The 26,982-nt window shown below is 41.4% G+C and overlaps 2 protein-coding genes across 2 annotated transcripts in view; one reads left to right on the top strand and one right to left on the bottom strand.

Annotated features, from left to right (window-relative positions):
- LOC133104991 (uncharacterized protein C2orf78-like) overlaps positions 1-26,523 on the bottom strand; it is an 82,582-nt gene extending 56,059 nt beyond the window's left edge. The window contains 3 exon segments of the mRNA XM_061210892.1: positions 24,672-25,045; positions 25,047-25,343; positions 26,477-26,523. Coding sequence (XP_061066875.1) covers positions 24,672-25,045; positions 25,047-25,343; positions 26,477-26,523 — 718 coding nt within the window.
- Positions 14,213-15,789, top strand: LOC133074651 (heterogeneous nuclear ribonucleoprotein A3-like). The gene has a single exon (XM_061168581.1). It carries the CDS (start codon positions 14,272-14,274, stop codon positions 15,406-15,408), a length of 1,137 nt encoding a protein of 378 aa, XP_061024564.1. The 5' UTR covers positions 14,213-14,271; the 3' UTR covers positions 15,409-15,789.
- Positions 26,524-26,982: the final 459 nt, after the last annotated feature.

The following is a 26,982-nucleotide window of genomic DNA, read 5'->3' as shown; positions in this document are numbered from 1 at the left end:
ATCTTGTAACTTTTTGTTGAAAACTGGACATCTTAAAAAATATAATGTGACAACCCTGGAAATCAGAGTCTACTGCCTCCCTAGGGTTTCCTGCTGTTGCTTTACACTGTTTTTTTTTAAGTAACTTTTCTGAACAAATTCTATAAAGTCTACTGAAGCTGCCACTCAACTAGCTTAGTGGTCAGCTAACGCCTAGATGGAGATATCCTTAAACATCTAGAAACAATAAATCTCCCAGTCTTTGCCGAGGGACTACGTGCACATAGCCATCAACGCTGAGGGCAGGGAGTTATCAATTCTGCCTTAGCCTTCCCTTTCTTCTTGCCCAGAGCCTCAAGGGCAGCCAAAGGTAAAGGGTAGGCCCCTCTCAGATCTTTCCTGAGCATGCACTCAGGCCTGTGCACACTTGTGGTCTTCTAGAGTCCTAGGAATATAGCAATGCTTTTCAAAATATCTATGGACTTCTCATCCTCAGTTTTTCTGTTAAAGCTTTTGATTAGTCTATTGTTTGTCTCAAGTGTTATCCACTGCCTCATGCATTGTGACATTAAAACACTCGCCTGGGGACTTCCCTGGTGGTCTAGGGGGTAAGACTCCGAGCTCCCAATGCAGGGGCCGTGGGATCGATCCCTGGTCAGGGAACTAGGTCCTGCAACTAAGGAGTCCGCATGCCGCAACGAAGATCCTGAGTGGTGCAACTAAGACCTGGCGCAGCCAAAATAAATAAATTAAATAAATAAATATTTAAGAAACTAAAATAAAACACTTGCCTGTAAGTGTTTTTTGACAAACAAACACCTCACACATAGACACAGAGGCTCATACGCACTGGATAGCTCTGAGTAAGTTCAAATAAAGATAAGCCTTTTGAGTGGAGTCTTCCAGAGAGCCATCAGACAGGTCAAATACTGACAATTCTTTGGGAATGAAATTGTGAAAGAGGTCCAGCTCTGTTCTGCTCCCTCCAGTCCTGGGAATGCAGGCTGATATTTTTCAAGGTTATCACGGAGCTGAGTGTGGCAATGAGAATAGGGCAAGTTAAAATGCCACAAGCTTACTATTCTTATCAAGGTTCAGCCATTTTTTCTTGAATAAATGCTTACTACAAAAGCTACAAGCCTTTGGTTAATTTCCAGAGTTTTGGAAAAGTTTTCCATAAAGTTTTGCCAAAATTCTGTTGCTTTCATCACAGGGCAAAATTTTGGAGGTCTTTACTCCACCATTTTTTTCTGCTATTAACTCCTCACTTTGTTTTAAAAATCCCAGCCAGTTCTCTCCCCATGGCTTTTTGCTCCTATTGACAGTACTAGTACATAAAGTATTTAAATGTCTTTAAATGAATATAAAAATAACATCTCTATTATATATTGGTATGAGGTATAAAATGGCTTACAAAAAAAAAGACATAGTACCTATCTTCACAGAACTTACTGTCAGATATAAATGAAATCCTGTTACTACTTCAGAGTGTTACTTGACCTAATGAGTAAATCTCTAACATCTATCTCTTTCTTTGCGAGCTTACCTTTGCCTTGTTTTTTTGTTTTTGTTTTGTTTTTAATTTATTTATTTTTATTTTTGCCTGTGTAGGGTCTTCGGTGCCGTGCACGGGCTTTCTCTAGTTGCGGCGAGCGGGGGCTACTCTTCGTTGCAGTGCGCGGGCTTCTCATTGCAGTGGCTTCTCTTGTTGCGGAGCACGGGCTCTAGGCGTGCGGGCTTCAGTAGTTCTGGCTCGCAGGCTCTAAAGCGCAGGCTCAGTAGTTGTGGCGCACAGGCTTAGTTGCTCTGTGGTATGTGGGATCTTCCCGGACCAGGGCTGGAACCCGTGTCCTCTGCATTGGCAGGTGGATTCTTAACCACTGCACCACCAGGGAAGTCCCTTTGTTTTTGTTTTTAAAAGAATTTTATGAGTTCAATTGTTTACTCATTCTCAACTGAGGAGAAATTATTTGGTCCAAATATCTGCAATGGTTTATGACTTGCCCTTGGCCCCAAACTCTAGTTGGATCTTTCTAGTATCTATAGAATCACAACATACTAATAGACAATATCTATCAGAACAATTCCTAGGCTTTCATCTAGATCAGCTCTACTGGTCTAAGAAACTATTATTTTCTACTGTCAACTCCCTCACTCTCAGAATAGATGCAGAACATGATAAATGACAACCTCAAGTATATATAGCCAACAGATCTCTTCTTGTCTAATTGATGCAGTCAGTACTTTATTTATACGGACAGTATTTCTCAGGATACAGTGTACCATCCCTGAGTCATTTCCTCTTCCCACTACTGTCCAATTTTTCTCAAAGTTAATGTCTCCAAAGGGAAGAGTTAGGATGTAAATGAATAGAAGTACACAGGAGGCCTCAAAAAATATTGGAACACCTGATTAGACTTCTATTGGTACATTCTGTCTTCTGAACTAGGGGGCTGAAAGTGAGACTGAGATAAAAGATTTTCCTACCTACAATCAATTAAGTAAGCTTGTTTTATGTCTCGTAGCCATTAAGTGTGTTTTTAAAATCATAGCCATGCAGGTAGTGAAAATTTCTTCCAGTTCCTGGTTATAGGCTTCATAATCAATCCTAACATATGAGCATTTTGTGGTTCTTTTTTTCAGTGGCATCACAGTGGGAAATCAGGAGCAATTATATCAGGGGCTTTAACTCAGATACCATTAGATACTAGTTGGGTCCTCTTAAAATTAACAGAAAATCTGCGTAAGACCAGGGACAACTACTTTCTTTTTAATTTCTACACCTATAAAGATGCCTATTGACAAATCATGAACAATTTATATCTAAACTGAACCAAGTCAACTCCCGTGGACCAATCAATATGTTATCCCAACAATCAAAACCCCGCACCATACCAACTCAGTATCCTTATAATTTTCCACAGAAAATATTTATTCAGTTCCTCCACAGGATGCTATTCATTTTCTAAATCTGCAGTTCTATTGTGGTGATCTCACAGGGATGTTGTGGGATATTTTAAAATTCTAGAGAAACAGTGATATGTAATATCTGGTGTACAGGACAAAAACTAATAGCTAAAGATAGTTTAACGTTTCAACATTAGATACTGCTACAGTCCTTTCCATGCTGCTGTCTGTATCTCTGCAGAGTTGGATTTTTGACAGTTTCTGTAACAAAAGCAATAAATGAGGGTGGTTGTGTCCAATCTCGTCTCAAGGTTTGAGAAACTGTGCCCTAATAGCCACACATATCTCGTTAGCAAGTAATTATGCATATTTATGAACAAAGTAAAATGTTTTCTTTCAAACACAAAACCAAAAATATTTTTGCTTATTAAGCTGTAAGATCAAAATGGTAAGTATATTTATGTCCTAATAACATAATAGCTTAGTATCTGAAAAAATACTTCATGTATTTATATGCTGCTGATGATTTATATCCCTATGATGATGAGAAAAGAAATCACCCAAACACTAAGGTGACTGTGAACAGAGAAAACTTGGAAACCTTTGTCCTGGATGGAGTCCACTAACCCAAACAAGTAACTGTTCATACAATTTTCTTCAAATATTTATCAAATGTTTGAGTGTACACAATACATCTGACCAAATAACTCACCTATCTGAACCAGAGACTGAGTCATGAAAATCTCCATGTTTCACTTAAAGATTAACTAGCACTGAGCTTTCATATGTCATCCAGAATTAAACAGCCAATCCACAAATAAAATTTCAAAAAATAAAATTTTGAATAATTTCTGCATAATACCTGAGTGTGCGCTCTCAATGGTGGTGTCTGACTTGGAATCCAGAGATGAAGGAATTTGTCTTAATTGGGGAACATAGTACATCTTTGTACTACCAGAAGGCTTATATGGCAACAGTAAAGGCTGGCCTACGGACATAAAGATCAGAATAATTAATAAGAAAACATTGATTAATTAACTGAACAAATATTAAGTACCTTTAATGTGCCAAGCAGTGGTCAAGATTCTTGGAATATATCAGTAAACTAGCGTTCTAGAAGAGGGAGATACACAGTAAACAATTAGCATACTAAATAAGTAAATCATCTAGTATTTTTATAAATTATTAGTGACATAAAAAATTAGAAAATACTGGGACTTCCCTGGTGGTGCAGTGGGTTAAGAATCTGCCTGCCAATGCAGGGGACATGGGTTCGATACCTGGTCTGGGGAGATCTCACATGCTGTGGAGCAACTAAGCCTGTGCACCACAACTACTGAGCCTGCGTGCCACAACTACCAAAGCCCGCCCGCCCTAGAGCCCGAGCGCCACAACTACTGAGCCCATGTGCCGCAACTACTGAAGCCCACGTGCTCTAGGGCCCTTGTGCTGCGAGTACTGAGCCCTCATGCTGCAACTACTGAAACCTGTGCGCCTAGAGCCCGTGCTCTGCAACAGGAGAAGCCACCACAATAAGAAACCCATGCACCACAACGAAGAGTAGCCCCCACTCGCCACAACTAGAGAAAGCCCGCGTGCAGCAACAAAGACCCAAAACAGCCACTCCCCCCCCCCAAAAATTAGAAAATGCTGAGGAAGATTAGAAGTATTTGGGAAATTGCAGTAGGATGCAGTTTAAATAGAGTGGTAAGGGTAGGATTCATTGAGAAGACGACTTCTTAGCAATCTATTCCATATTTAGATGGTTCTAACTAAGAAACACTTTACCTTATATTGAACACAAACCTGGTCGTTGTTAACCCCTACTACTGATCTTTGGAGGTTCTCCCTCCAGAGTCATAGAAAGTAAATCTAATTCTCTTCTATGTGGCAGATTTTCAAAATAAGTTTTCCATTATAAAAGTATAAATTCTCAATATTAAAAAAATACACAGAAATAAAAAAGACAAAGTCTTACCACTCAAAGATAACTATTATTAATATTTTAATGTATTTCTACAGGTCTTTCCTCTGTATTTCTTATTTGTTTACATAGTTGTGTATAGTATGTATAATGTGGAATTCAGTTTTTCTACTTTACATTGATAATAAAATATTCATTTTATTTCCTATCTTCACATTTTTTATCATTATACTACACATTAAGTGTATTTAACCCTTCTCATAATGTTAAAAATTTAGGCTGGATTAAATTTTCAATAATAAAGAATTCTGTAATAAAGACTTCCTGTTTATAGCATACCCATTCTCCCCTGCTGCCCCATTTCACATAAATTTTCTGATTTCAGAGTGAAAAATTATGTCATTTATAAAGTTTCTTTTTTTTAAATACTAACTGCTAAAATTCTTTCTAAAATGTCTGTGACATGGTAGTAATTTGATTATTATAGAAGATGAAATCTTTTTCTTCTTCTTCTTTTTTTTTTGCTTCATTGGGTCTTCATTGCTGCACGCGGGCTTTCTCTAGTTGCGGTGTGGGGGGCTACTCTTCGTTGTGGTGCGCGAGCTTCTCACTCTTCTCACTGCAGTGGCTTCTCTTGTTGTGGAGCACAGGCTCTAGGCACGCAGGCTTCAGTAGTTGTGGAGCATGGGCTCAGTAGTTGTGGCTCGCGGGCTCTAGAGCACAGGCTCAGTAGTTGTGGCGCACGGGCTTAGTTGCTCCGCGGCATGTGGGATCTTCCCGGACCAGGGCTCGAACCCGTGTCCCCTGCACTGGCAGGTGGATTCTTAACCACTGCGCCACCAGGGAAGTCCCTGAAATCTTTTTCTATACCCTTGTTTTTCTTTCATGATGTGGCAGAAACTCTCTCTCTGTAACAGCATTTTGATATTTAGCTGGGTACATACTGCTCATCTGTACACTGTATTTCCCAATCTCCCTTGCAGACATGTATGGACATATGACTAAGTCTGGGCCCATAGGTCAAGGGTGAGAATAATGTCTGCAACTTCCAGGCATCCCATTAAAACACTCCACTGGCTGCTGCTAAAATTTATCCTCCCCATTACTCTTCTTTTCCAGTATTTTCTTTATTATTCTTCCTGAAAAAATTTAAGATCAATTAAACAAGTTCAAAAGAACAATTCCATTAGAATTTTGAGCAGAATTACATTAGAGTTTAAATTCATTTGGGAATAAATGACATCTTTAAATATTCAATTTTCCCATTCAGAAATATCCCATCCCTTCTTTTAGTCTACTGTCCTTTTCTAGGCCTACACAAAGGATTAGTGTTTCCATCACACGAGTCCTATAAAGTCCTTGTTTAGGTTACTCCTCAGTATTCATGGGGTTGTACTGCTCATTCAAATAGAATTTTGTAGATAGCTACCACTTCTCCTGATTAAACACAACAGCTTCTTCAGTTTATCCTTATAGACCATGGTCTTCTCTTGCATCCTGTAATCACCTCTAGATGGACTCCTGGTTGCCCATGTCTAGTTTATAAAAATCAAAATACTCTAGACAGAGTCTGATAGTCCCAGAGTAGAATGAGATCTCCTTCATTCTGGACGCAATAACAACTTTCATATTACTTAGAATTGTGTTACCATCCTTGACCACTCCATCATTCTGATGATTTGACATGGAATCCATATCACTAGTACCCTGCTTCCAACCAAGGAACTGACTTCATAGTGAAGGAAATGAGACAAAAGGCTGATGCCTAAAGGGAGTCACTGTTCTCATCACAAGCCTGATCACCCACAGCTATGGTAAACTCAAAAAAAAAAGTGAGTGAACAATTTACTGATAACTGTTATGGCACAAGCTGGGAGGCATCACTTTCTGAGGTTGGAATGCCAGCTTACCAAATATGGCATGTGCTCAGAACCACATATGGTACTTGCCTATCCCACAGACAGAATGCATGTATTTAGGAACAAAGGCAGAAGCCTTTAAAATCTTTTGCTTTCTATCTCTGTGACTCTGCTTTGTTTGATGGAAGATCTTAGAAATAAGGGAGGGGCACTTCTACCAGGAGACAGGAGCCATCTAGTCATTTTACATTCTTTATGTCACTGAAACAATACAGGGAATAGGATGCCATAGTGTTGACTAAAACTACAATTGACCTTAACTATCAGGGAGAAATAAGGTTACCTTAAAAAAAGAAAGTCAGTAGGAGTATGGCTTACACCTAGGGGACCACTTTACCAAGCCTGGTCATAGAAATTAGCAAAAAATTACCTTAAACCTATGCTGGGCTAGCAAAGTCTTAGACTACTTAGGAATACTTGTACCAACCTATCAGGCAAAACCCCAGCCAATGAGAACCTGGCTGAATTCAAGGAGAAGGAGGAAATGTATAGAGGCTGGAAGAATTTAAATAACAGGAAAAATAGGCTGTAGCCTCTACTTCTCTTTGGACGTTGCTGTAGTCATTATTGTTAGAATATTGACTTAGTAGTTTTCTTCCTCCACCAGTGTATATAAAGCTTGGTAGTGATGGTTAAATTTACCATTTAGTTCAAAGTTTGCAGAAAATGGACAACAACAATTGGGCAAAATTACAATGGACCCAGAGCAAGAATGGCTACCATGCGGAGATGGAGAATTCAGAGGCAAGATAAGTGGCTTTTTGAAATTCTCAACAACTTTATGTTTGGATGCAGAAGTCTTAAAGTTACTTTGGACTGCCTATCTCTGGGGGGAGAAGCGACTATTCAGCAAATAATGGTTGTTCCTGGGAGAGAAAGAAAGGACTGGAGAAGGGTAAAGAAGAAAGTCCAACCATAAAATTTATTTCTTCAAAAAACTTGAAAATGGAACTAAATATAAACATATAGCATATTACTCTTAATCTGTTAATTCAGAGCAGTGGACACATAGTCATAAATTCAACATGCTATTCTGTATACTTTTAAAATATTTTTTAAAATTTTACTTCTGAATCCACAGAGTTAAAAATATTTTATTATTAAACCAAATAATATTTATCTTTTAAAGGCATCCTTTCTACCAAGTACCTGTATGTAAAGGTAAAACCATGAACTGTGGGCTCTATATAGACTGATCCATTTGATGTCAGAAGAGGTATAAAATACACTTTCACAGTTGGATTTCCTCTCCTGTGCTCTGCCACCAACATGAAAACAGCATAGCCCAGAGTAGCCTGGGTTTCAGTACAAGGCATGTGGAACAGACCCAAACCGTTTTTGCATCCTGATGCCAAACTCCAGCTGACTCATAAGCCCGTGAGTGAGGAAAGCAAATGTCTGTTGTTATAAAGCACTGAGATTTTTGAGGTTCTTATACAGTATCACGGTGGTAATAGGTAACTGACACATTAAAGGTGTTCTGTGTGATATTTATTAGACTATACATTTGGGGGGCATAATTTTATTTCACAATAAAAATGTATAAGAAATATAACCATCTCGGGCTTCCCTGATAGCGCAGTGGTTAACAATCCGCCTGCCAATGCAGGGGACACGGGTTCGAGCCCTGGTCCGGGAAGATCCCACATGCCGCGGAGCAACTAAGCCCATGTGCCACAACTACTGAGCCTGCGCTCTAGAGCCCGCGAGCCACAGCTACTGAGCCCATGCACCACAACTACCGAAGCCCACGCGCCTAGAGCCCGTGCTCCACCACAAGAGAAGCCACCGCAATGAGAAGCCCGTGCACCGCAATGAAGAGTAGCCCCCACTCGCCGCAACTAGAGAAAGGCTGCACGCAGCGATGAAGACTTAACACAGCCAAAAATAAAATAAATAAAATTAAAAAAAAAAAGAAAAGAAATATAAGCATTTCAACATAGAAATGTATTTATTCAAATTAAATTCAGTGCAATTTAAATGTGGAACTAAGCAATTTTCTTTATACATTTAGGCATATTCCATTTATACCTACAGACAGATAAACTTTTTGCACAAGTAGGAAAACTTAAACTATATTTTGAATAGATTTGTACAAACTGTTGAATACTTTAAAATTAGTAATTTAAAGTTCCCACCCTCATTTGGAGGTAGAATGGGAACTTAACTTTCCAGTTACTGGTCTGAAAAAGAAAATAACTTGCTATAATTTTGAATGTTATATAGTATAAGCACTATAAAAATATCACTGTCATGATAGCATAGGAACACTCTAAATGTAGACCTTATGGTAGAAATTGCTAGCTGTTCACCAAAACTCATTTCTTCTTCATCCCGGAAAGCACAGCTAAACTATTCCTAGTCAGTGGAAAGTGATGTGGGCCACACCTAGGCCGAGCCCATAAAAGCCTCCCAACATGTGCTCCTCCATACTTTTCATCCCTTCCAGTTGACTATGATGATGAATCCAAGGTTCCATGTTTTAAAGAAAGCAGAGTCACAGTCAACCTGGGTCCCTGCTCAACGTTTCTTGAGCAAGAAATAGACTGGTATTGTGTTTGCTATCTGTTCACTGTATCATGCAAAACAATAGTAAAAGAAACAATGCCAAATAATTATCTACCTCCCTAAAATTGAACCTCTATAGTTTTTATGTTGTCATGAACTACTTGCATTCTTATGACAAGTATTATGAGTTGAAAATACGTCAGCCACAAGTAGCATGAGTTTCACATAGGTTGTTAACTTCACTAGAAACTGAAGTAAAAACATAATAAATTATATTCTCTTCAGAGCTATGTAAATAAAAGATGTTATAATCATGTACAACCTAATGCTTAAAATTAAAATTAGGTTTTCTAACTAGAAAGACCCAATCAAGAAATTTCTTAGTTAATTACACACAAAAGTTGGTAATGTGACCTAAAATTCTCTTACCATCTGTGCCATGAAGAACAGTAATCTGTTGGACTGAAGATGATGAAGCAAACTTGACAGGAACTTTGCCCAACTTCTGTGTACTGAGCTCTGGAATATCATGTCCACGATCTTCAGCATTAACAAAAATCTCAGATGAAAACATGGTTTTTCCTGGACTCTCTGTTGCTATCTGAGTGACTGCATCAGATGATAATTTTCCAGAGAAGGGAGAAAACGGGGTCTTAATCTCCTTTGGTGATCTGAACAAAAAAGAGAAAGCACACAGCAGGTCATATCCTTGGCTTATCAAATACTGTAATTTCTTTCCAAATGTGGCTTCAATATTTTTTGGAGACACATCCAACTCAAATGGTTAAGTTATTTCTGCAGTACCCTTTGCTTTTTTACATACTTATTACAGGGTGAGCATGCATGAGTTTACTTTTACTTATTTTAAAATCTACTTTTATTTTGGATTTAGAATGCTATTATATAAGGAAAGGGTACTTTTCAGTTGAAGTGGAAAGATATCCATTAAAAAATAATTACTGGAAGTCCACTATAAATTAGGGGACTATGCTAAACGCATAGAGTGTACAAAAATAAAAAAGAAACAGAGCCTTTCCTCAAAAAGTTTATATGTCAGTGGGGGAACCAGAGGTTTTTAAGGTTGTAATTATGTATATAGATTATAAAGAATCCATATTAAAACATAATGGAGTAAATAAGTGAGTGTATAAATAAATAAATAATAGGAGGGAGGGAGAAGACAAATCTTGCCAACAGAAGAATTCCATATGTAGGTAACCTCCCCCCGCCCCGGCATCCATCTCCTCCCCAAGGAGGTGGAGGTGAAGCTTAATCTTCCCCTTAAGTCCAGTCCTGGGCTGGCCTTAATGATTGAATTCCAAAGAGAGTATAAAATGGGAGAAAAAGTAACTTTACAGTGGAGAAACCAAGCAAACACCATGTTATGCAAGTGATGATGTTTCACATCACCAGTGATGTCACAGAGACACTACATACTCTCTGTTATGATGTGATGAGACGGTTACTTCGCTTCTGCGGTATTCTTTGTCAAAACCTATAACTCCAGTCTAATCATGAGAAAAACATCAGCCAAACCTAGACTGAGAACAGTTCTACAAAATATCAGACAAATATTCCTCAAGACTGTCAAAATCATGAAAAACAAGGAAGGAATGAGGAACTGTCATAGACCAGAGAAGACTAAGGAGACATGACAACTAACTAAGTGGAATGTGATATACTGGATTGGGTCCTAGAACAGAAAAAGGTCATTAACAGGAAAACTGGTGAAATCCAAAAAAAGTCTTAAGTTTAGTTAATAGTAATGTATAAATGTTGGCTTTTTAATTTTGAAAAATATACTATGGTAGTATAAGATGTTAGCAATAGGAAAAACTGGGAGAGAGGTAAAGGGAACTCTACTATGTTTGTATCTTTTCTGCAGATTTGAAATTATTTGAAAATAAAAAAGGTCATTTTTAAAAAATGGAGTAATACTGCATTGTATTATATCACAGAAGAAGAAGACCTTTTAAAAGGTCTTTTAAATCTCTACCCTCTATATACTATTCACTAATTAAAAGGACAATTATGAGAAAAGAAAATAGGCCCATCTCCCTTATGTATATAGAAGCAAAAATCATAAACAAAATGTTAGACAATCAAATGTAGAGTGTGTGAGTGAGTGAATGTGTGTGTGTGTGTGTGAATTCCTACCGAGTTGTTTTACTCCAGAAATGCAAGGTGAGTTAACATTCAAATATCCATAAATGTCATGCACCACATCAATAAAATAAAGGAGAAAATGTATATGATCATATCAGTATAGTCAGATAAAGCATTTGATAAAATTCAATAATTATGTATGATTAAAAACTCATAGCAGGGGCTTCCCTGGTGGTGCAGTGGTTGAGAGTCCGCCTGCTAATGCAGGGGACACGGGTTCGAGCCCTGGTCTGGGAAGATCCCACATGCCGCGGAGCAACTGGGCCCGTGAGCCACAGCTGCTGAGCCTGCGCGTCTGGAGCCTGTGCTCCGCAACAAGAGAGGCCGCGATAGTGAGAGGCCCGCGCACCGCGATGAAGAGTGGCCCCCGCTTGCCGCAAATGGAGAAAGCCCTCGCACAGAAACGAAGACCCAACACAGCCAAAAATAAATAAATTAATTAATTAATTAAAAATGACCAGGTTTAAAAAAAAAAAAAAAACTCATAGCAAAGAGAAACTACAAAAAACTTTAGAGCCACCATCCTATTTATAGTGAAATGTGGAGAATGTCCACTGTAAGATTAGGAACAAAATAAGAATGCCAACTCCTACCTTTTCTATTCAACCTGTTAGTAAAAGTATTAAATGGCATTAGCAGTAAGGCAGGAAAAAGAAATCAGAAATATAAGGCTAAGAAAGGAAGAAATAATACTGTCACTTTCCATATTTGATATAATTAAGGATACAGAAAATCCAAAACAATCTACAGATAACTTATTAGAATATCAGTTAGTTTTTAGAAGAGTTGCCAGATAAGAGACCAAACATTGAAAAATTCCACTAACATTTTTCTGTGTCTGAAAAGTTATAAAATTAAAAACTAAAAAATATGCCATCTACATTATCATCAAAACATCATATACCTAATAATAAGTGTAATAAAAAATGTAAGAACCCTGAACAGAAAACTATTAATATATCATAGAGAGAAATTAAAGGTGATCTAAATAGGATTTCTACTTTGAGGCAGGATGTATAGGCATACCTCACTTTATTGCACTTCACTTTATTGTACCTTGCAGATAATGCTTTTTTTTTTTTTTTTTTTTACAAATTGAAGGTTTGTGGCAACCCTGTGTCAAGCAGGTCTACTGGTGGTGCCATTTTTCCAACAGCATTTGCTCACTTCGTGTCTCTATGTCACATTTTGGTAAGTCTCACAATATTTCAAACTTTTTCATTATTATACTTGTTACATGATCTGTGATCAGTGATCTTTGATGTTACTATTGCAAAAAGATTACAGCTTGCTGAAGGCTCAGATGATGGGTAGCATTCTTAAAGTCTACTTTCAAATTAAGATATGTACTTTTTTTAGACATAATGCTATTGCACACTTAATAGACTACAGTATAGCATAAACATAACTTTTACATGCACTGGGAAACCAAACAACTCGTGTGACTTGCTTTATTATGATATTCTCCTTATTGTGATGTCTGGGACCAAACCCATATCTCCATAATAATAATATGCCTGCACTAGGTAGGCACAGGCCATCACTCCTGCTGCAACAAGCAAACAAACTTGAATAAAAGATCATCGAGCTAAGGAAGCAATCAAGAAACAATATCAACTAATATGCTAGAGAGGGACATTTAGAGATTTGGAGCAGGGGTTTGGTGTAGGGAGACATACTCCACTGGAAAAGAGAAATCACCGTACCTTTTGATGAACTCATTTGCTGGCATGATGGAGTGAAATCTAGCAGAATGTCAAGCCGATTTCCCCCACAGGACATTTCCTTAGTGTCAGGGTGGTATAGGATGATGGGGGACTGAGCCAAGAAAGCAGAGTGAAATTTCCTGCACAGTCATGGCACTAACAAACCAAATCCCACTAGATAAAGGGGCCTGTGACAATCATTAGGTCTCCTCTTCAAGACATTTGCCAGTTTTTGAACCTATATAAAGCAGGAAGCTAAATACCTAATGCCTGAGGGAGAGAACTTTCCAAAGTGAGGAATTAGAGACCTACCAGACTCACAGTAAAAACCCAGAAGTGCCATCCCCAAGAAGGGGGCTGAGTCAGAAAAAGTGAAATCATCTGCAATGTTTCAGTGTTTATGAGACAAATTTTCATTGAGAAAGTGTAACGGCAACAAATACATAGCTGGTCTCTCCTTACATTTGCCATACTCTGAAGCTGTGAGAACTGAGAGCCTAAAGAGCTGAATTCAAACATCTGAAAGACTGAAGTCAATAACTGACTGTATTTATTGAAGAATCAAAGACCTGTCAGGCTTACAGCAAAAATCCAGGGAGGCCACAAATTAGGAAAAATCATAGGTAGGATGAGACAACTAAAGCTCCAACCCAGTTCTGACCTAGTAAAATTCCTGAAATGACTGAAATGATGAGCCACTCTGATTAACAGAGAAAAGGGTAAATCTTCTCTGGTGCAAAGTAATAGCATCTTCAGTCTCTATGAATTTTTTATTCACCATGTCCAGCACACAATCAAAAATTATGAAATTCCTGAAGCAGGAAAAAGTGACTAAAAATTAAGACAAAAAAAATAACCAAGAAAAATTGATTTAGAGGGAATTCAGATTCTGGAGTTAGCACAGAACTTTAAAATGACTATATTGAGAGTAAAAGATGGGGATTAATAGATAAAAATATGGAAAATCTCAACAGAAAATTGGAATCAATTTAAAAAAATCAAATACAGATAAATGAAAAATAAGAAAACTGATCCCCAGCAGACCTTAGGGAATACTAGAAGAAATTTTTTTAGGCTGAAGTAAAATGGCCCAACATAGAACAGAGCTGGGCTATCGGTCCCATAATGAACTCGAGTTGGAAGAGGCGAGTCCGGTCTCAAAATGAAGGTAAAACCGCCGCCCGGTCGCCCCCAGCCCGACTCCGGCCGTCGCCGCCGCCACCAGGGGGAGGAGGGCCATGATCCAAAGGAACCAGAACAGTTGAGAAAACTGTTTATTGGTGGTCTGAGCCTTGAAACTACAGACGATAGCTTAAGAGAACATTTTGAGAAATGGGGCACACTTACAGATTGTGTGGTGATGACAGACCCCCAAACAAAACGTTCCAGGGGCTTTGGTTTTGTGACTTACTCTTGGGTTGAAGAGGTGGATGCAGCAATGTGTGCTCGACCACACAAGGTTGATGGGCATGTAGTGGAACCAAAGAGAGCTGTTTCTAGAGAGGATTCTGTGAAGCCTGGTGCCCATCCAACAGTGAAGAAAATTTTTGTTGGTGGTATTAAAGAAGATACAGAAGAATATAATTTGAGAGACTACTTTGAAAAGTATGGCAAGATTGAAACCATAGAAGTTATGGAAGACAGGCAGAGTGGAAAAAAGAGAGGATTTGCTTTTGTAACTTTTGATGGTCATGATACAGTTGATAAAATTGTTGTTCAGAAATACCACACTATTAATGGGCATAATTGTGAAGTGAAAAAGGCCCTTTCTAAACAAGAAATGCAATCTGCTGGATCACAAAGAGGTCGTGGAGGTGGATCTGGCAACTTTATGGGTCGTGGAGGAAACTTTGGAAGTGGTGGAGGTAACTTTGGCCGTGGTGGAAACTTTGGTGGAAGAGGAGGCTATGGTGGTGGAGGTGGTGGCAGCAGAGGTAGTTATGGAGGAGGTAATGGTGGATATAACGGATTTGGAGGCGACGGTGGTAATTATGGCGGTGGTCCTGGTTACAGTAGTAGAGGAGGCTATGGTGGTGGTGGACCAGGATATGGAAACCAAGATGGTGGATATGGTGGCGGTGGTGGAGGATATGATGGTTACAATGAAGGAGGAAATTTTGGAGGTAACTATGGTGGTGGTGGGAGCTATAATGATTTTGGAAATTATAGTGGACAACAGCAACCAAATTATGGACCCATGAAGGGGGGCAGTTTTGGTGGAAGAAGCTCGGGAAGTCCCTATGGTGGTGGCTATGGATCTGGTGGTGGAAGTGGTGGATATGGTAGCAGAAGGTTCTAAAAACTCAGAAGAAAAGGGCTACAGTTCTTAGCAGGAGAGAGAGCGAGGCGTTGTCAGGAAAGCTGCAGGTTACTTTGAGACAGTCGTCCCAAATGCATTAGAGGAACTGTAAAAAATCTGCCACAGAAGGAACGATGATCCATAGTCAGAAAAGTTACTGCAGCTTAAACAGGAAACCCTTCTTGTTCAGGACTGTCATAGCCACAGTTTGCAAAAAGTGCAGCTATTGATTAATGCAATGTCGTGTCAATTAGATGTACATTCCTGAGGTCTTTTATCTGTTGTAGCTTTGTCTTTTTCTTTTTCTTTTCATTACATCAGGTATATTGCCCTGTAAATTGTGGTAGTGGTACCAGGAATAAAAAATTAAGGAATTTTTAACTTTTCAATATTTGTGTAGTTCAGTTTTTCTACATTTTAGTACAGAAACTTTAACAAAATGCAGTTTTGAAGGTGTTTCCTTGTGAGTTAACAAGTAAAGAAGATCATTGTTAATTAATATTTTGTATGAATTTTGCTAAAGTTAACTGTAAAGAAACACCTGCTGACTTGCAGTTTAAGGGGATCTATTCTCCCCATTTCCAAACCATGAAATGAATGGGCTCTGACATGTGGAGAGAATACATATTTGTATGTTTGCAATGTGTGTTTTAGATAATAGAATTGGGTATTTAAATTAGCATATTTGTGAATTTAATAGCATTAAGATTTACTTCAAATGAAAAAAATCTCAAAATTCCAAAAAAAAAAAAAGAAAAAAAGAACAGAGCTGGGAGCTCGATTGGCGCTGCCTGCGGCGGAGGAGCGCCGCCGCCGCCGCCGCCGCCGCCGCCGCCGCCGCCGCCGCCGCCGCCGCCGCCGCCGCCGCCGCCGCCGCCGCCGCCGCCGCCGCCGCGAGTGAGGAAGCGCCTCGGTCAGGCCTGCTGAGGGCCCTCGCCGATGCCTGGGCTCACCCGCCGCCCCGCCGCCCCGCTCGTTTCCCGTCCCCCGCGGCCCGGCGCGGGGCAGGCCTGCCGGGGCCATGGAGGACGAGGTGGTCCGCATTGCCAAGAAGATGGACAAGATGGTGCAGAAGAAGAACGCGGTGAGCGCGGCGGGCGGCGCGGGCCGGAGGGAGGCCGGGCGGCGGGCGGGGGCCAGTCGGCCTGAGGGGGCTCCCGGCCCGCGGTGAGCGCGGCGGGTGCCGCGTGACGGCGGCGAGGCCCGCGCTCTGGGGAGGGCTTCCTGGGGAGGGGGGAGCTTCGTGTCCCGCGGCCGCGTCCCGGGCAGGGGTTCTGGGGGGCGTCCTGTCCCGCAGCTGCGTCCTGGGCAGGGGTTCTGGGGGGCGTCCTGTCCCGCGGCCGTGTCCCGGGGAGGGGGTCCTGGGGGGGTCCCGGGGAGGGCGTCCGGTCCCGCGGCCACCGGCGCTGGGACCCGCCCTGGGCGCCCGAGGCCCCTCGTGATTAGCGCAGCCCGGTAAACTCCATCGAGGCGGCGTCCTCATTATTTTAAACGTGACGGTGGTAAAGCCTCGCTGGTTTAGCTGAAGAGTGCAGAGAGCCCTCCCTGTTTGAAAGAATTCGTTCTCTTTCCCGGGCTCATTGGCCAGCAGCGACAAAACAACATCAAACAGAGGTTTGTGATCAGCTTGAGACATGAAACTGTTCAAGCAAAACGTGAATTTCCTGGATCTTACTTTTGAGGAAGGCTGAACATTCCCTTGATTGTCTCATCTACCCTGCATGTTTGCTTAGCAATTAAAAAAGGTGAACTACGCCAGTGTGCTTGGCAAGTTGCTAAGCTTTTTTGAAAAAGTGGCTCTTGTTAGGCTGCGGAGTGCGGGGAGCTGTGTTTAAGGCACTGCCGCCGACGAGGCTGTGCTGCCGGCTGGATTTGGACACATGTCGTTGCTGGTCCTCTCAGTGGTTTACGGTTGATACCGGTGGCGTTTTCTGTTACTGATAACGTGTGCACGTGAACGTGTTCTCTTGTGGTTTGTATGGGGTGCTCCAGTTTCTGCATTTCTGTCCACCTGTGTGGGCCACTTTCAGTCCCTTGCTTCCGAGTCGTCTATATTTTCAGGTAAACTTCTGAAATTCTAAGTCAAACGAATGTGAAGGAGAGAAGGGCTGCTCTGATTTGCACAGCACTTTGGAGTTACAAAGCGTTTGTGCAGAATTCTTTGGGGACTCACGACAGCTGTGTTGCATTCATTTTACAGAATAAGAAACTGAGTCAGACCAAGCAGTTCACCTCCTTAAATGAAGTGTGCGTTGTGGATTAAGCCAGGACCCGAGTTTTCTGCTGGGCAGCATGCAGAAGTAGTGTTAAACACCGAATTCTTAAGACTTCAGACTTGGTGTGCGCCTCTTTTCCTTTAACCGGTGCATTGCCCAGCGTGTAATTTCATACCCTGTTAATCTGTCTTTGCAATTTTGGCTTTTTAAAGTATTTCCTGTTTGTTTTCTGTTCCAGACGTTGCCTGTGCCATTTATTTTTTCTGTTGATACAGGCCTTTCATTCCTCACTGCAAGTGATGAGTTCTGTATATTTGATTGGCTGAACGTTTCTGTTATTCTGTTTAAACTGGCAAGTTTTTTTTCTTTGCCTAGAGAACCCTAGACTCCCCTAGTAGAAGCTGGCTCCTAGGGAAAAAGGCCGTTTCTTGGGTAATTTTTTTCTCGAACTCAGGCTATAAAATGTGTACCTTTTAATCATCTCATGCACTAGGTGTTTTTGTTTGTTTCCTTTCCTTGAAATAGACGTTTCCTAGAAATGAGGCATTCCTTAGTGAGCAAGTATGGAGAAGACCAGTTTGTATTTATCTGCAGTTCTCAAATTATAAACACATAATGCGTCAGCAGGAGAATGAGGATAAGCTCCACAGATAATCCTCAAGTCTCATTTGTCTTCTCAAATCTTATATTTCTAGTAGTACAGAACTTGACCAATATAAAAACTTGCCCCCCCCAAAGAAAAAAAAAAAAGAACAGAACTGCAGGAAAGAACAAAGAGCACTTAAAGTGTGTGTGTGTTTTTAATATATACATGTACATATACCCAGGTACATACACCTTTATATTTATATGTTGTTTTATAAATAAATGACAATAATAATGTCTTGTGGAGATGTAGAACAGAAATATACAACAAAAGCACAAACAGCAGGAGGGGGCAAATGGAGTTAAACTGTTAAACCTCCATGGGATGGTTCCATGGAGGAGGCAGAGAGGGGGATGGGATCCTCGAAGAGCTGCTGAAGACCTTGCATTCTTTGCAGATCTCTTTAGAATGCTACTTGTATATTGTGCTCTCACTGAATGCACCTGGCTCAGCTATGGCACATTAGCACGGTAAACATTTGTCAGATTTGCCCTAGTCAGAAACTTTTCTATACCTGCCATCCAGCTTCGCACTTAAGAACTTTTTTTTTTTTTTAAGCTCTCTATGATATAGGGATGATGGGTGAAGAAGGTAGGCTGCAGGGTAATATGTAGTATGTATGATCCCATTTTGATACAGTAAACAAAAAGTATTAAATGCATGCCTGTTTGTATGAGCAGTGAGTTTGCATGGTTATCTCAAGAGGGAGGGAATGGGACGGGTAGGGAAAGAGATTGACCACAGACTATTGTTTTACTTGTTACAAGAGGCATGTGTTGCCTTCATTTCTGATTAAACTTTTTGTTTACAGATTATTGTAGGTTTACATGCAGTTGTAAGAAATAATAGTGAGATAGATCCTGTGTGTCCTTTAGCCAGTTTTCCCCAATGGTAACATCTTACAGAACCATAGTATACTGTCACAACCTGGGTATTGCCATTGACACAGTCAAGATACAGAACATTTCCATCCCACAGGATCTCTCCTGATGCCATTTTATAGCCACTGCTGCTCCCCCCCTCCCCACCAAATCATAATGATCTGATAGTGCAGTGGATAAAGTTGCAATAAAGTTTTTGTGCAGATGATCAAGGGAAAATACCCCCTCGGGAAGATGGCCCATCTCCCACTCCCACGGCCCCATCTGTCCCTGGCAACCTGTCATTTCAAGAATGTTATGTGGGACTTCCCTGGTGGCGCAGCGGTTAAGAATCTGCCTGCCATTGCAGGGGACATGGGTTCGATCCCTTGTCCGGGAAGATCCCACACGCCGCGGAGCAACTAAGCCCTTGCGCCACAATGACTGAGCCTGTGCGCTAGAGCCCAGGAGCCACAACTACTGAGCCCACGTGCCACAACTACTGAAGCCCGCGTGCCTAGAGCCCGTGCTCTGCAACAAAGAGAAGCCACCGCAGTGAGAAGCCCGTGCACTGCAACAAAGAGTAGTCCCCGCTCGCCGCAACTAGAGAAACCCCACACGCAGCAACGAAGACCCAACGCAGCCAAAAATAAAATAAATAAATTAATTAATTCATTAAAAAAAGAATGTTATGTGAATAAAATCATATAGTGTGTAACCTTTTTTTTTTTTTCTTAATTTAAAAAAAATTTTTTTTGGCTGCGCTGCCGGTTATGCGATCTTAGTTCCCCGACCAAGGATTGAACCCAGCCCAGGTAGTGAAAGTGCTGAGTGCTAAACACTGGACCGCCAGGGAATTCCCAGTATGTAACCTTTTGGATTGGCCTTTTTCAATCAATGTAATTCCCTGGAGAGTCATCCAAATTGCATGAATCAATAGTGCTCCTTTTTTAAAAAAAATATTTATTTATTTATTTGGCTGTGCGGGTCTTTAGTTGCAGCATGCGGGATCTAGTTCCCTGACCAGGGATGGAACCTGGGCCCCGTGCATTGAGAGTGCAGAGTCTTAACCGCTGGAACACCAGAGAGATCCCAGTGCCCCTTTCTTTTTAATTGCTGAGTCATATTCCATGGTTTGGCTATACTTCAGTTTGTTTAATCACTTGCCCATTGAAGAACATCTGAGTTTTTTTCCCATTTCTTGACTGTTACTGACAGAGATGCTGTGGACATTTGTGTACCTTTTTTTGTGCGAACATGCGTTCTCTGGGATAAATGCCGTATGGTATGTGTTGGTTTTTTTTTTTTTTTTTTTGGCTATGCTGTGCCACATGTGGGATCTTGGTTCCCCAATCAGGGATCGAGCCCGTGCCCCCTGCATTGGGAGCTTGGAGTCTTAACCACTGGACTGCCAGGGAAATTCCTGTATTGCTCCCCCCGCCCCACTTTATTGATTGATTGATTGATTGATTGGTTGATTGGCTGTATTGGGTCTTAGTTGCGGGACCTTCGCTAAGGCATGTGGGATCTTTTTTGTCGTTGCGGCGCACGGGCTCTTCGTTGCAGCATGAGAGCTTCTCTCTAGTTGTGGCGTGTGGGTTTTCTCTCTGTAGTTGTGGTACGTGGGCTCTGTAGTTGTGGCGTGCAGGCTCCAGAGCGCGTGGGCTCTGTAGTTTGCTGCACGTGGGCTATCTCATTGAGGTGTGCGAGCTCAGTAGTTTGGCGCGAGGGCTTAGTTGCCACGCGGCATGTGGGATCTTAGTTCCCCGAGGGGGAATCGAACCCGCGTCCCCTGCATTGCAGGACGGATTCTTTACCACTGAACCACCAGGGAAGTCCCTGTATTGCTTTTTTAAATTAAAAAAAAAAAAAGGAAAAGCAATTAGAGGTAAAACAACTAATTATATGATTGCCTTTCGAAGTACATATTCAAACCCTACATTTTTGGTGTACATAACTTATTTATGTTGATTTCTGGTGTTTTGCTCTAGCAACAAGGCAATAATAATAACGCTGTAGTTTTCCTTGTTTCTTTCAACTGATGATCTGTGTATTTATTACAAATAATAATTAACACTCACAACCTACCAGGAGGCAAGTAATGGTTAGCGCTGGTGTGGTTAACTCCTTTATAGATAGGGAGGTTGAGGCATGGGTATTGTGGAATTTGCCTAAGGTTATAGCACTGTGTTCTGACTCAGATTCATTCAGATTTATTCCTTCTCTTTCTGTCTCCTGAATTAACTCTTTGTAATTTTGACCTAGGTGTGAGGACACGAAAAGGGTTTTTTTCTGTATCTGAGGTTTAGTGCTTGTTTTATAGAAACAATATTGTATAGTGGTTAGAGTATGCACTTTAGCATCTGATTTTTTATTTTTTCTTCAGTCTTTAATAAATTTGTTACAATATTGCTTCTGTTTTATGTTTTGCACATCCCGGAAAGGTAATAGGCCTTGGCCCCTGGGCCTGGGCTTCGTCTCTTGTGCCGTCTCCTGTCCCTGTTGCCCCCGCGCGCTGGCCCGTCCGCGCTGTGCCAGGGGGGGTGTTGGTCGTCTCGTGGCTCAGTTCACAGTAGCTGAAAGGGACAGTGTGTGATGTTCTGATTTCTCCCCATCGTTTTCAAAGGGAGGCCTTGGCCATTGCTCCTCGGGTGAAATGCAGAGGGAGAGCTTTTTAAGATGGGACTGTCAGTGTTGGGGACACTCCTTAATTACCAAAACGGAATCCCCTTCAGTTCCTCAAGCTGTGTTGTTTTGGCACAGAAAATGTGAGTAATAGGAACTGGAACTAAGTTGGAGTGAAAAAACGCACCGGTCCCGCCGAATTTTCCGTCGAAACAGCTGATTTGTGTTGCCTCTAGGAATTGTAAAGAGCGTACCGTTGCCTCCTAACCGGTGTCATTTGAGAGGTCTACCTCTGTACGTTCAAATGATTAATTTTGAGACTTTGCTCACGTGTGCAGTAAACCCTTTAATTCCCCAAGACCTTCCTTTCCTCCATCTCATACCCCATTAAGCCCGCTTCAGTTTATCTCCTGAATTTCTTTGGAATCTGTCAGCTCTTCCCCAACATCCTAATACTGAACTTGCCTGTCTGTTGCGATTAGGTCCTAACTAGTGTCCATATATCTTGTTTCCTTCCAATCCATTCTTCACACAAGAAACCTTCAAAGCAAGTTGGAGCATTGCTCATAAACATCGCTCACAAACATTGTTTTGGGAATAGAAAACACGCTGTTGGCCTTTAAGACACTGCGTGGTCTAGAATCCTCTCTGCTTCTCTAGCCCCATCTTGTGCCACTTTTGCCCTCACTTTCTATGCTTCGGATACACTGAATTAACCTGAGTTCTCACTCATCTGACAGAAGTCAGTTCAGATATTATTTTTCACTGTGATTCCTAGCATTAAGGAATCTTATGACCAGGTTTTGTATGAGGACTAAAACTAAACTGGGAAGTGGAAGAATTGAGTTTAAACTGTTTCAGTCAACACGCATGTATTAATGATACCTAAGTATTCAACATCGGGCTAGGTTTCGTCAGGGATACAGAAGTTCTGGCCATCTCTGGTTTTGGATGTCCCTTATTTGTTGAGACCTTTGCATTGTTTGGTTGCCTTTTATCTGTTTTCAAGATGGGAAAACAGGAACAAGGGAAGTATGGGTTATTATTAGGTGGGGTTGAACAAGTGGAGCAGCAAACTGCAAAGCAGAAAGAAGAGGGACCTACTATAGAGGGATATGGTTTCCGGTTTCAAGGCGCCTGCATCCTGTGCAGGGAGACAGCCTAACATAAGATGTGCCTAACAAAAAATATATTGACTTCTTACTAAAATCTCCAGTTCATATAACCAAGGGGTTTATAACTTCTCCTTTAAAAGTTATATTCCTGGGACTTGCCTGGTGGTCCAGTGGTGAAGACTCTGCGCTTCCAGTGCAGCAGGCGTGGGTTCAATCCCTAGTTGGGGAGCTAAGATCCCACATGCTGCGCAGCCAAAGAAATGTTTTTCAAAAGTTACATTCCTGTATTATTGAATTCAGTGGTTTAGATTTTGTTTTAACATTAAGAAGATTTCAGTTTATTTACCAGGAACAAACAAAACATAACGTAAAAATAGTTTCCCAGAAACTATGTCCATCATTCTCTTCTTCCCTTTCTCCCGCAGACTGGTGTTTCAGCTTTACAAGTTCTCTGTCATTCCATAGGAAAGCTGTCTGGCTTGGAGGTTGCAGTCCCAGGGAATTTTTCATCAGCAGGGAAGTCTCCATCACTACAGAGGAATCAAGGGAGAAGTCAGTCCCTGGTAAGTGAGATGCTCCCCCCTAAACACCAACACAGCAGTCATGTACCTTTCAAGGGGTTCAGGGGCAAGATGGGCAAGGCATTTCTACTAACGCTTCTGAAGGATCATGGACAGTGCCCTATGCTACGAGATAAGCGGTGACTGTTGTAATTCTTACTGGTGATCACTTCATGTCACTGATTCTTGGCTTTCTTTGTATTTCATAGGATTGTTGTAAGTCCAATCCAAAATGAGTCTTATTTTTAAAAAACTGAAATGTTTTACAAAGCCTAGCATTCTCATACAGCGTCCTTTCAATTCTCCCCACTTTCCTGAGAGGCTAAGAACACTTCACACCATGCACTAGGAGAGGGGGTAGAGCCCTTTCTGATGAAATATATAAACAAAGACAGAGGCTTAGCCTGCTTGCTCTCTGGACAGGATCTCGGACCACAAGGTCTTAAATCCTGGTAGAAATTAAGGAAGTGAGGACAGTTAAACTGGCACTCTCATCACAAGAGTTCTGAAACACCTTCCAAAGAGACTATAGCAGTAGATCAGGGAAGGGAGTGCTACAGTGTGGTAGTACAGGGGGAATGATCGGCTACAGCAGTGAAAAATGTGGTACCTATTGGCGTGCTCTCGGGGTTCTTGTACACATAGCATAGATGACCTTTACAGTGTCCCTCCCACCTTCCCACCTGCATTAGGTGTTCTTTTTTTGTTTTTTTAATTTATGTTTATTTATTGTTTGTTTGAACTTATTTATTCTACGTATTTATTTTTTTGGCTGCACTGGGTCTTCATGACTGTGCACGGGCTTTCTCTAGTTGGTGGCTAGCGGGGGCTACTCTTGGTTGCGGTGTGCGGGCTTCTCATCGCGGTGGCTTCTCTTGTTGCGGAGCATGGGCTGTCGGCGCGTGGGCTTCGGGAGTTGCGGCTCACGGGCTCTAGAATGCAGGCTCAGTAGTTGTGGCACATGGGCTTAGTTGCTCCACGGCATGTGGGATCTTCCCAGACCAGGGCTCGAACCCGTGTCCCCCGCATTGGCAGGCGGATTCTCGACCACGGCGCCACCAGGGAAGCCCTAGGTGTTCTCATGTAGAGTCTAAAAACAGAGGGCACTGAGCGAAGGTAGTGGTTATTAAAGGCTCAGGATCTAAATTCTACCTGTCTCTACACCACCTCCCAGCTGTAGCTTTGACCCCATTTTTGAATGCTGACCTCATTTTTCAACTTTCTCTGCCGTTTGTACTCACCTTGAAAACTTGTTTCTGTGATGCGTTGAGCAGACACAGGGTAGCAGATTGCAGAGGTGGAAGCTGGTGGTGGGATATCTGTGGGCTGAATCTCCTTTAGTCCCATTACCATTTCTGGTTGCACAGAGGCCCTACTTCCCGTGTATGACACAGAGCCATAGGATTGCAGGCAGGAGCCAAGCTCTCCATAGGGTAAAGACCCCAGTGTGCCTTGGTTATAGTAATATACCTGGCTTCCTTCCTGGTAGGGAAGTGACAGGTGGCTATGCCCCTGATTTGGAATCTGAGATGGTGTTCCCTGAGCAAGCCTGGCCGAAAGTGATGGATATAGAGGGACCATGTTATTGGTGTCTGAAGTTTTATCATACTGGGCTGGAGGAAGCAGCTGTGTGCTGGTCAGTGACTGCCAGGGTAAAGTCTCCGAGTGAAGAAGAATTCTTTTCAGTGCTTCCTGTGATGTCCCACTCAAGAACACCTGGATAGGAAGGAGCTGACGTGGAGATCTGGCTGTGGTCAGTAACTCCAGATAACATAGTCGTGCTAGAATGTTGGTAAAGGTAGGCACTACCCATGAGTGTCTGGAAAGAGGTACCAGTAGCCGATGCCGAACTGACGGCAGGAGCAGAGACTCTGGAGAAGTTGCAGACACTTCGTGTTAGGGAAGTTGCATTGCTACAACAGAGTTTTAAGCAACAGAGCAATCCAGCCAAGTTTATATTTTAGAGAGAGAACATCTTCCATGTGGAGAATCAGTTGAAATAGAAGAGATTGTTAGAATTGTAGGGCGGTAGTAATCCAGGCAGGAGTGACGAATGGCAGACACCACCTCGTCACAGACATACCTTTTGCAGAGATCAGCTACATGTTGTTGTTTTTTATTTACTCTCTCATATAATTTTTTTCTAAGTCCTGGACCACAAAATACTGTGGCCTAGTTGGAAAACTGTGAGACTCGATTCTAGTCTTTTTTCTGTTTGCCTGCTGTGCAGCTTGGGCTTACATCTCAAGCCTTACTTTTTCATTGTGAAATAAGAATGGTGCTACTTAACCCAAGAACTCCACAGGCACATAGACCCGTGGAGTGTGAGGAGCAGTGAATGAGAGAAGGAATGGAAGTGCTTTGGGGGACCCCAAGAGCCCTTCAGAAACCGTTTGTTCTTTTTAATATTGAGCATTAAAAGTGAAGGCATTCCATTTGTTTCACTCAAAAACAAATTCTATTCTTCTGATAGCCTGTTTTTTTTTTCCACTCCCTTTTTCTATAGTCAGCTCAGTTCCTGATGGGCATTCTCCAGTCTACACTATTGCATCTGATTGGAGGCTATGCAAAATTTCCCAGAGACAATGAATTTTGAACTGTATAGTAGTTAATTCTTTATAGTACGTTCCTGCAAAAACACTCTTTTCTTCAGAGTTTTTCCTTTTCAGGATAGTGGTAGTGTTGTGGTAACTAATAAAGGCTACTCTTTAGAAAATTGTATAACTTGTTTTTAGTGTATCTACTTCGCTTACTTAATTCCATATTCCCTGTTTTCTACACAGACTTCTTGGTGTCCACTGTACCCATGGTTTAAACAGGACTGGCTACCTCATGTGCAGGTGAGTTGCCAACCCCAAGAGGCAGACCATGTTTACATTGTTCTGTTTACAATAGTAATGTAAGCTAATGTAAGCTGAATGCAAAAAATGCAGTCAGAGAAGTGTATGAAGTGGAAGGCAATTTTGCCCCCTACTCAGATGTTACCACCAGTAATAATGTAGCACATATTTTTTCAGACGTAAAAAATGCAGATATAAGCATATACAATGGTCCCTTGGTATCTGCAGGGTGATTGGTTTTAGGACTCCCCATGGATACGAAAATCCTCGGATGCTCAAGTCCCATATGTAAAATGGTGTAGTACAGTCAGGCTTCCATATCTGCAGGTTATGGAACCGTTGGATATACAGAACTGACTGTACATGTGATTTAATGGTATAGTGTTTAGACATTCTGGTTTATAATTTAATATATGGAGGACATCTTCCTCTGACAATATTTGGAGACCTCATTCTTATTTATTTATTTATTTATTATTCTGTTTTTCCTCCAAATTTGCTTTATGTAGTTGGATATAAATAAATGAACACAAACTTAAGCAAGATACATGTAACAATTTAATAGAACCTGATACTCTAATTCTTTCAGTGTTTGTCAAACTCATCATGGGGCTCGTAAGAAAAGTAACCAACATGGATACTACTACAGTTGAATATCAAATCTTTAAGTGCTTATGACATACTAAATTCTTGTATAATGCACTTATGAAGA

Source organism: Eubalaena glacialis, chromosome 14 (genome assembly GCF_028564815.1).
Source record: "Eubalaena glacialis isolate mEubGla1 chromosome 14, mEubGla1.1.hap2.+ XY, whole genome shotgun sequence".
Classification (NCBI taxonomy): domain Eukaryota; kingdom Metazoa; phylum Chordata; class Mammalia; order Artiodactyla; family Balaenidae; genus Eubalaena; species Eubalaena glacialis.
The sequence above is the reverse complement of the archived record's forward strand: the minus strand, read 5'-3'. Positions and strand labels throughout refer to the sequence as shown.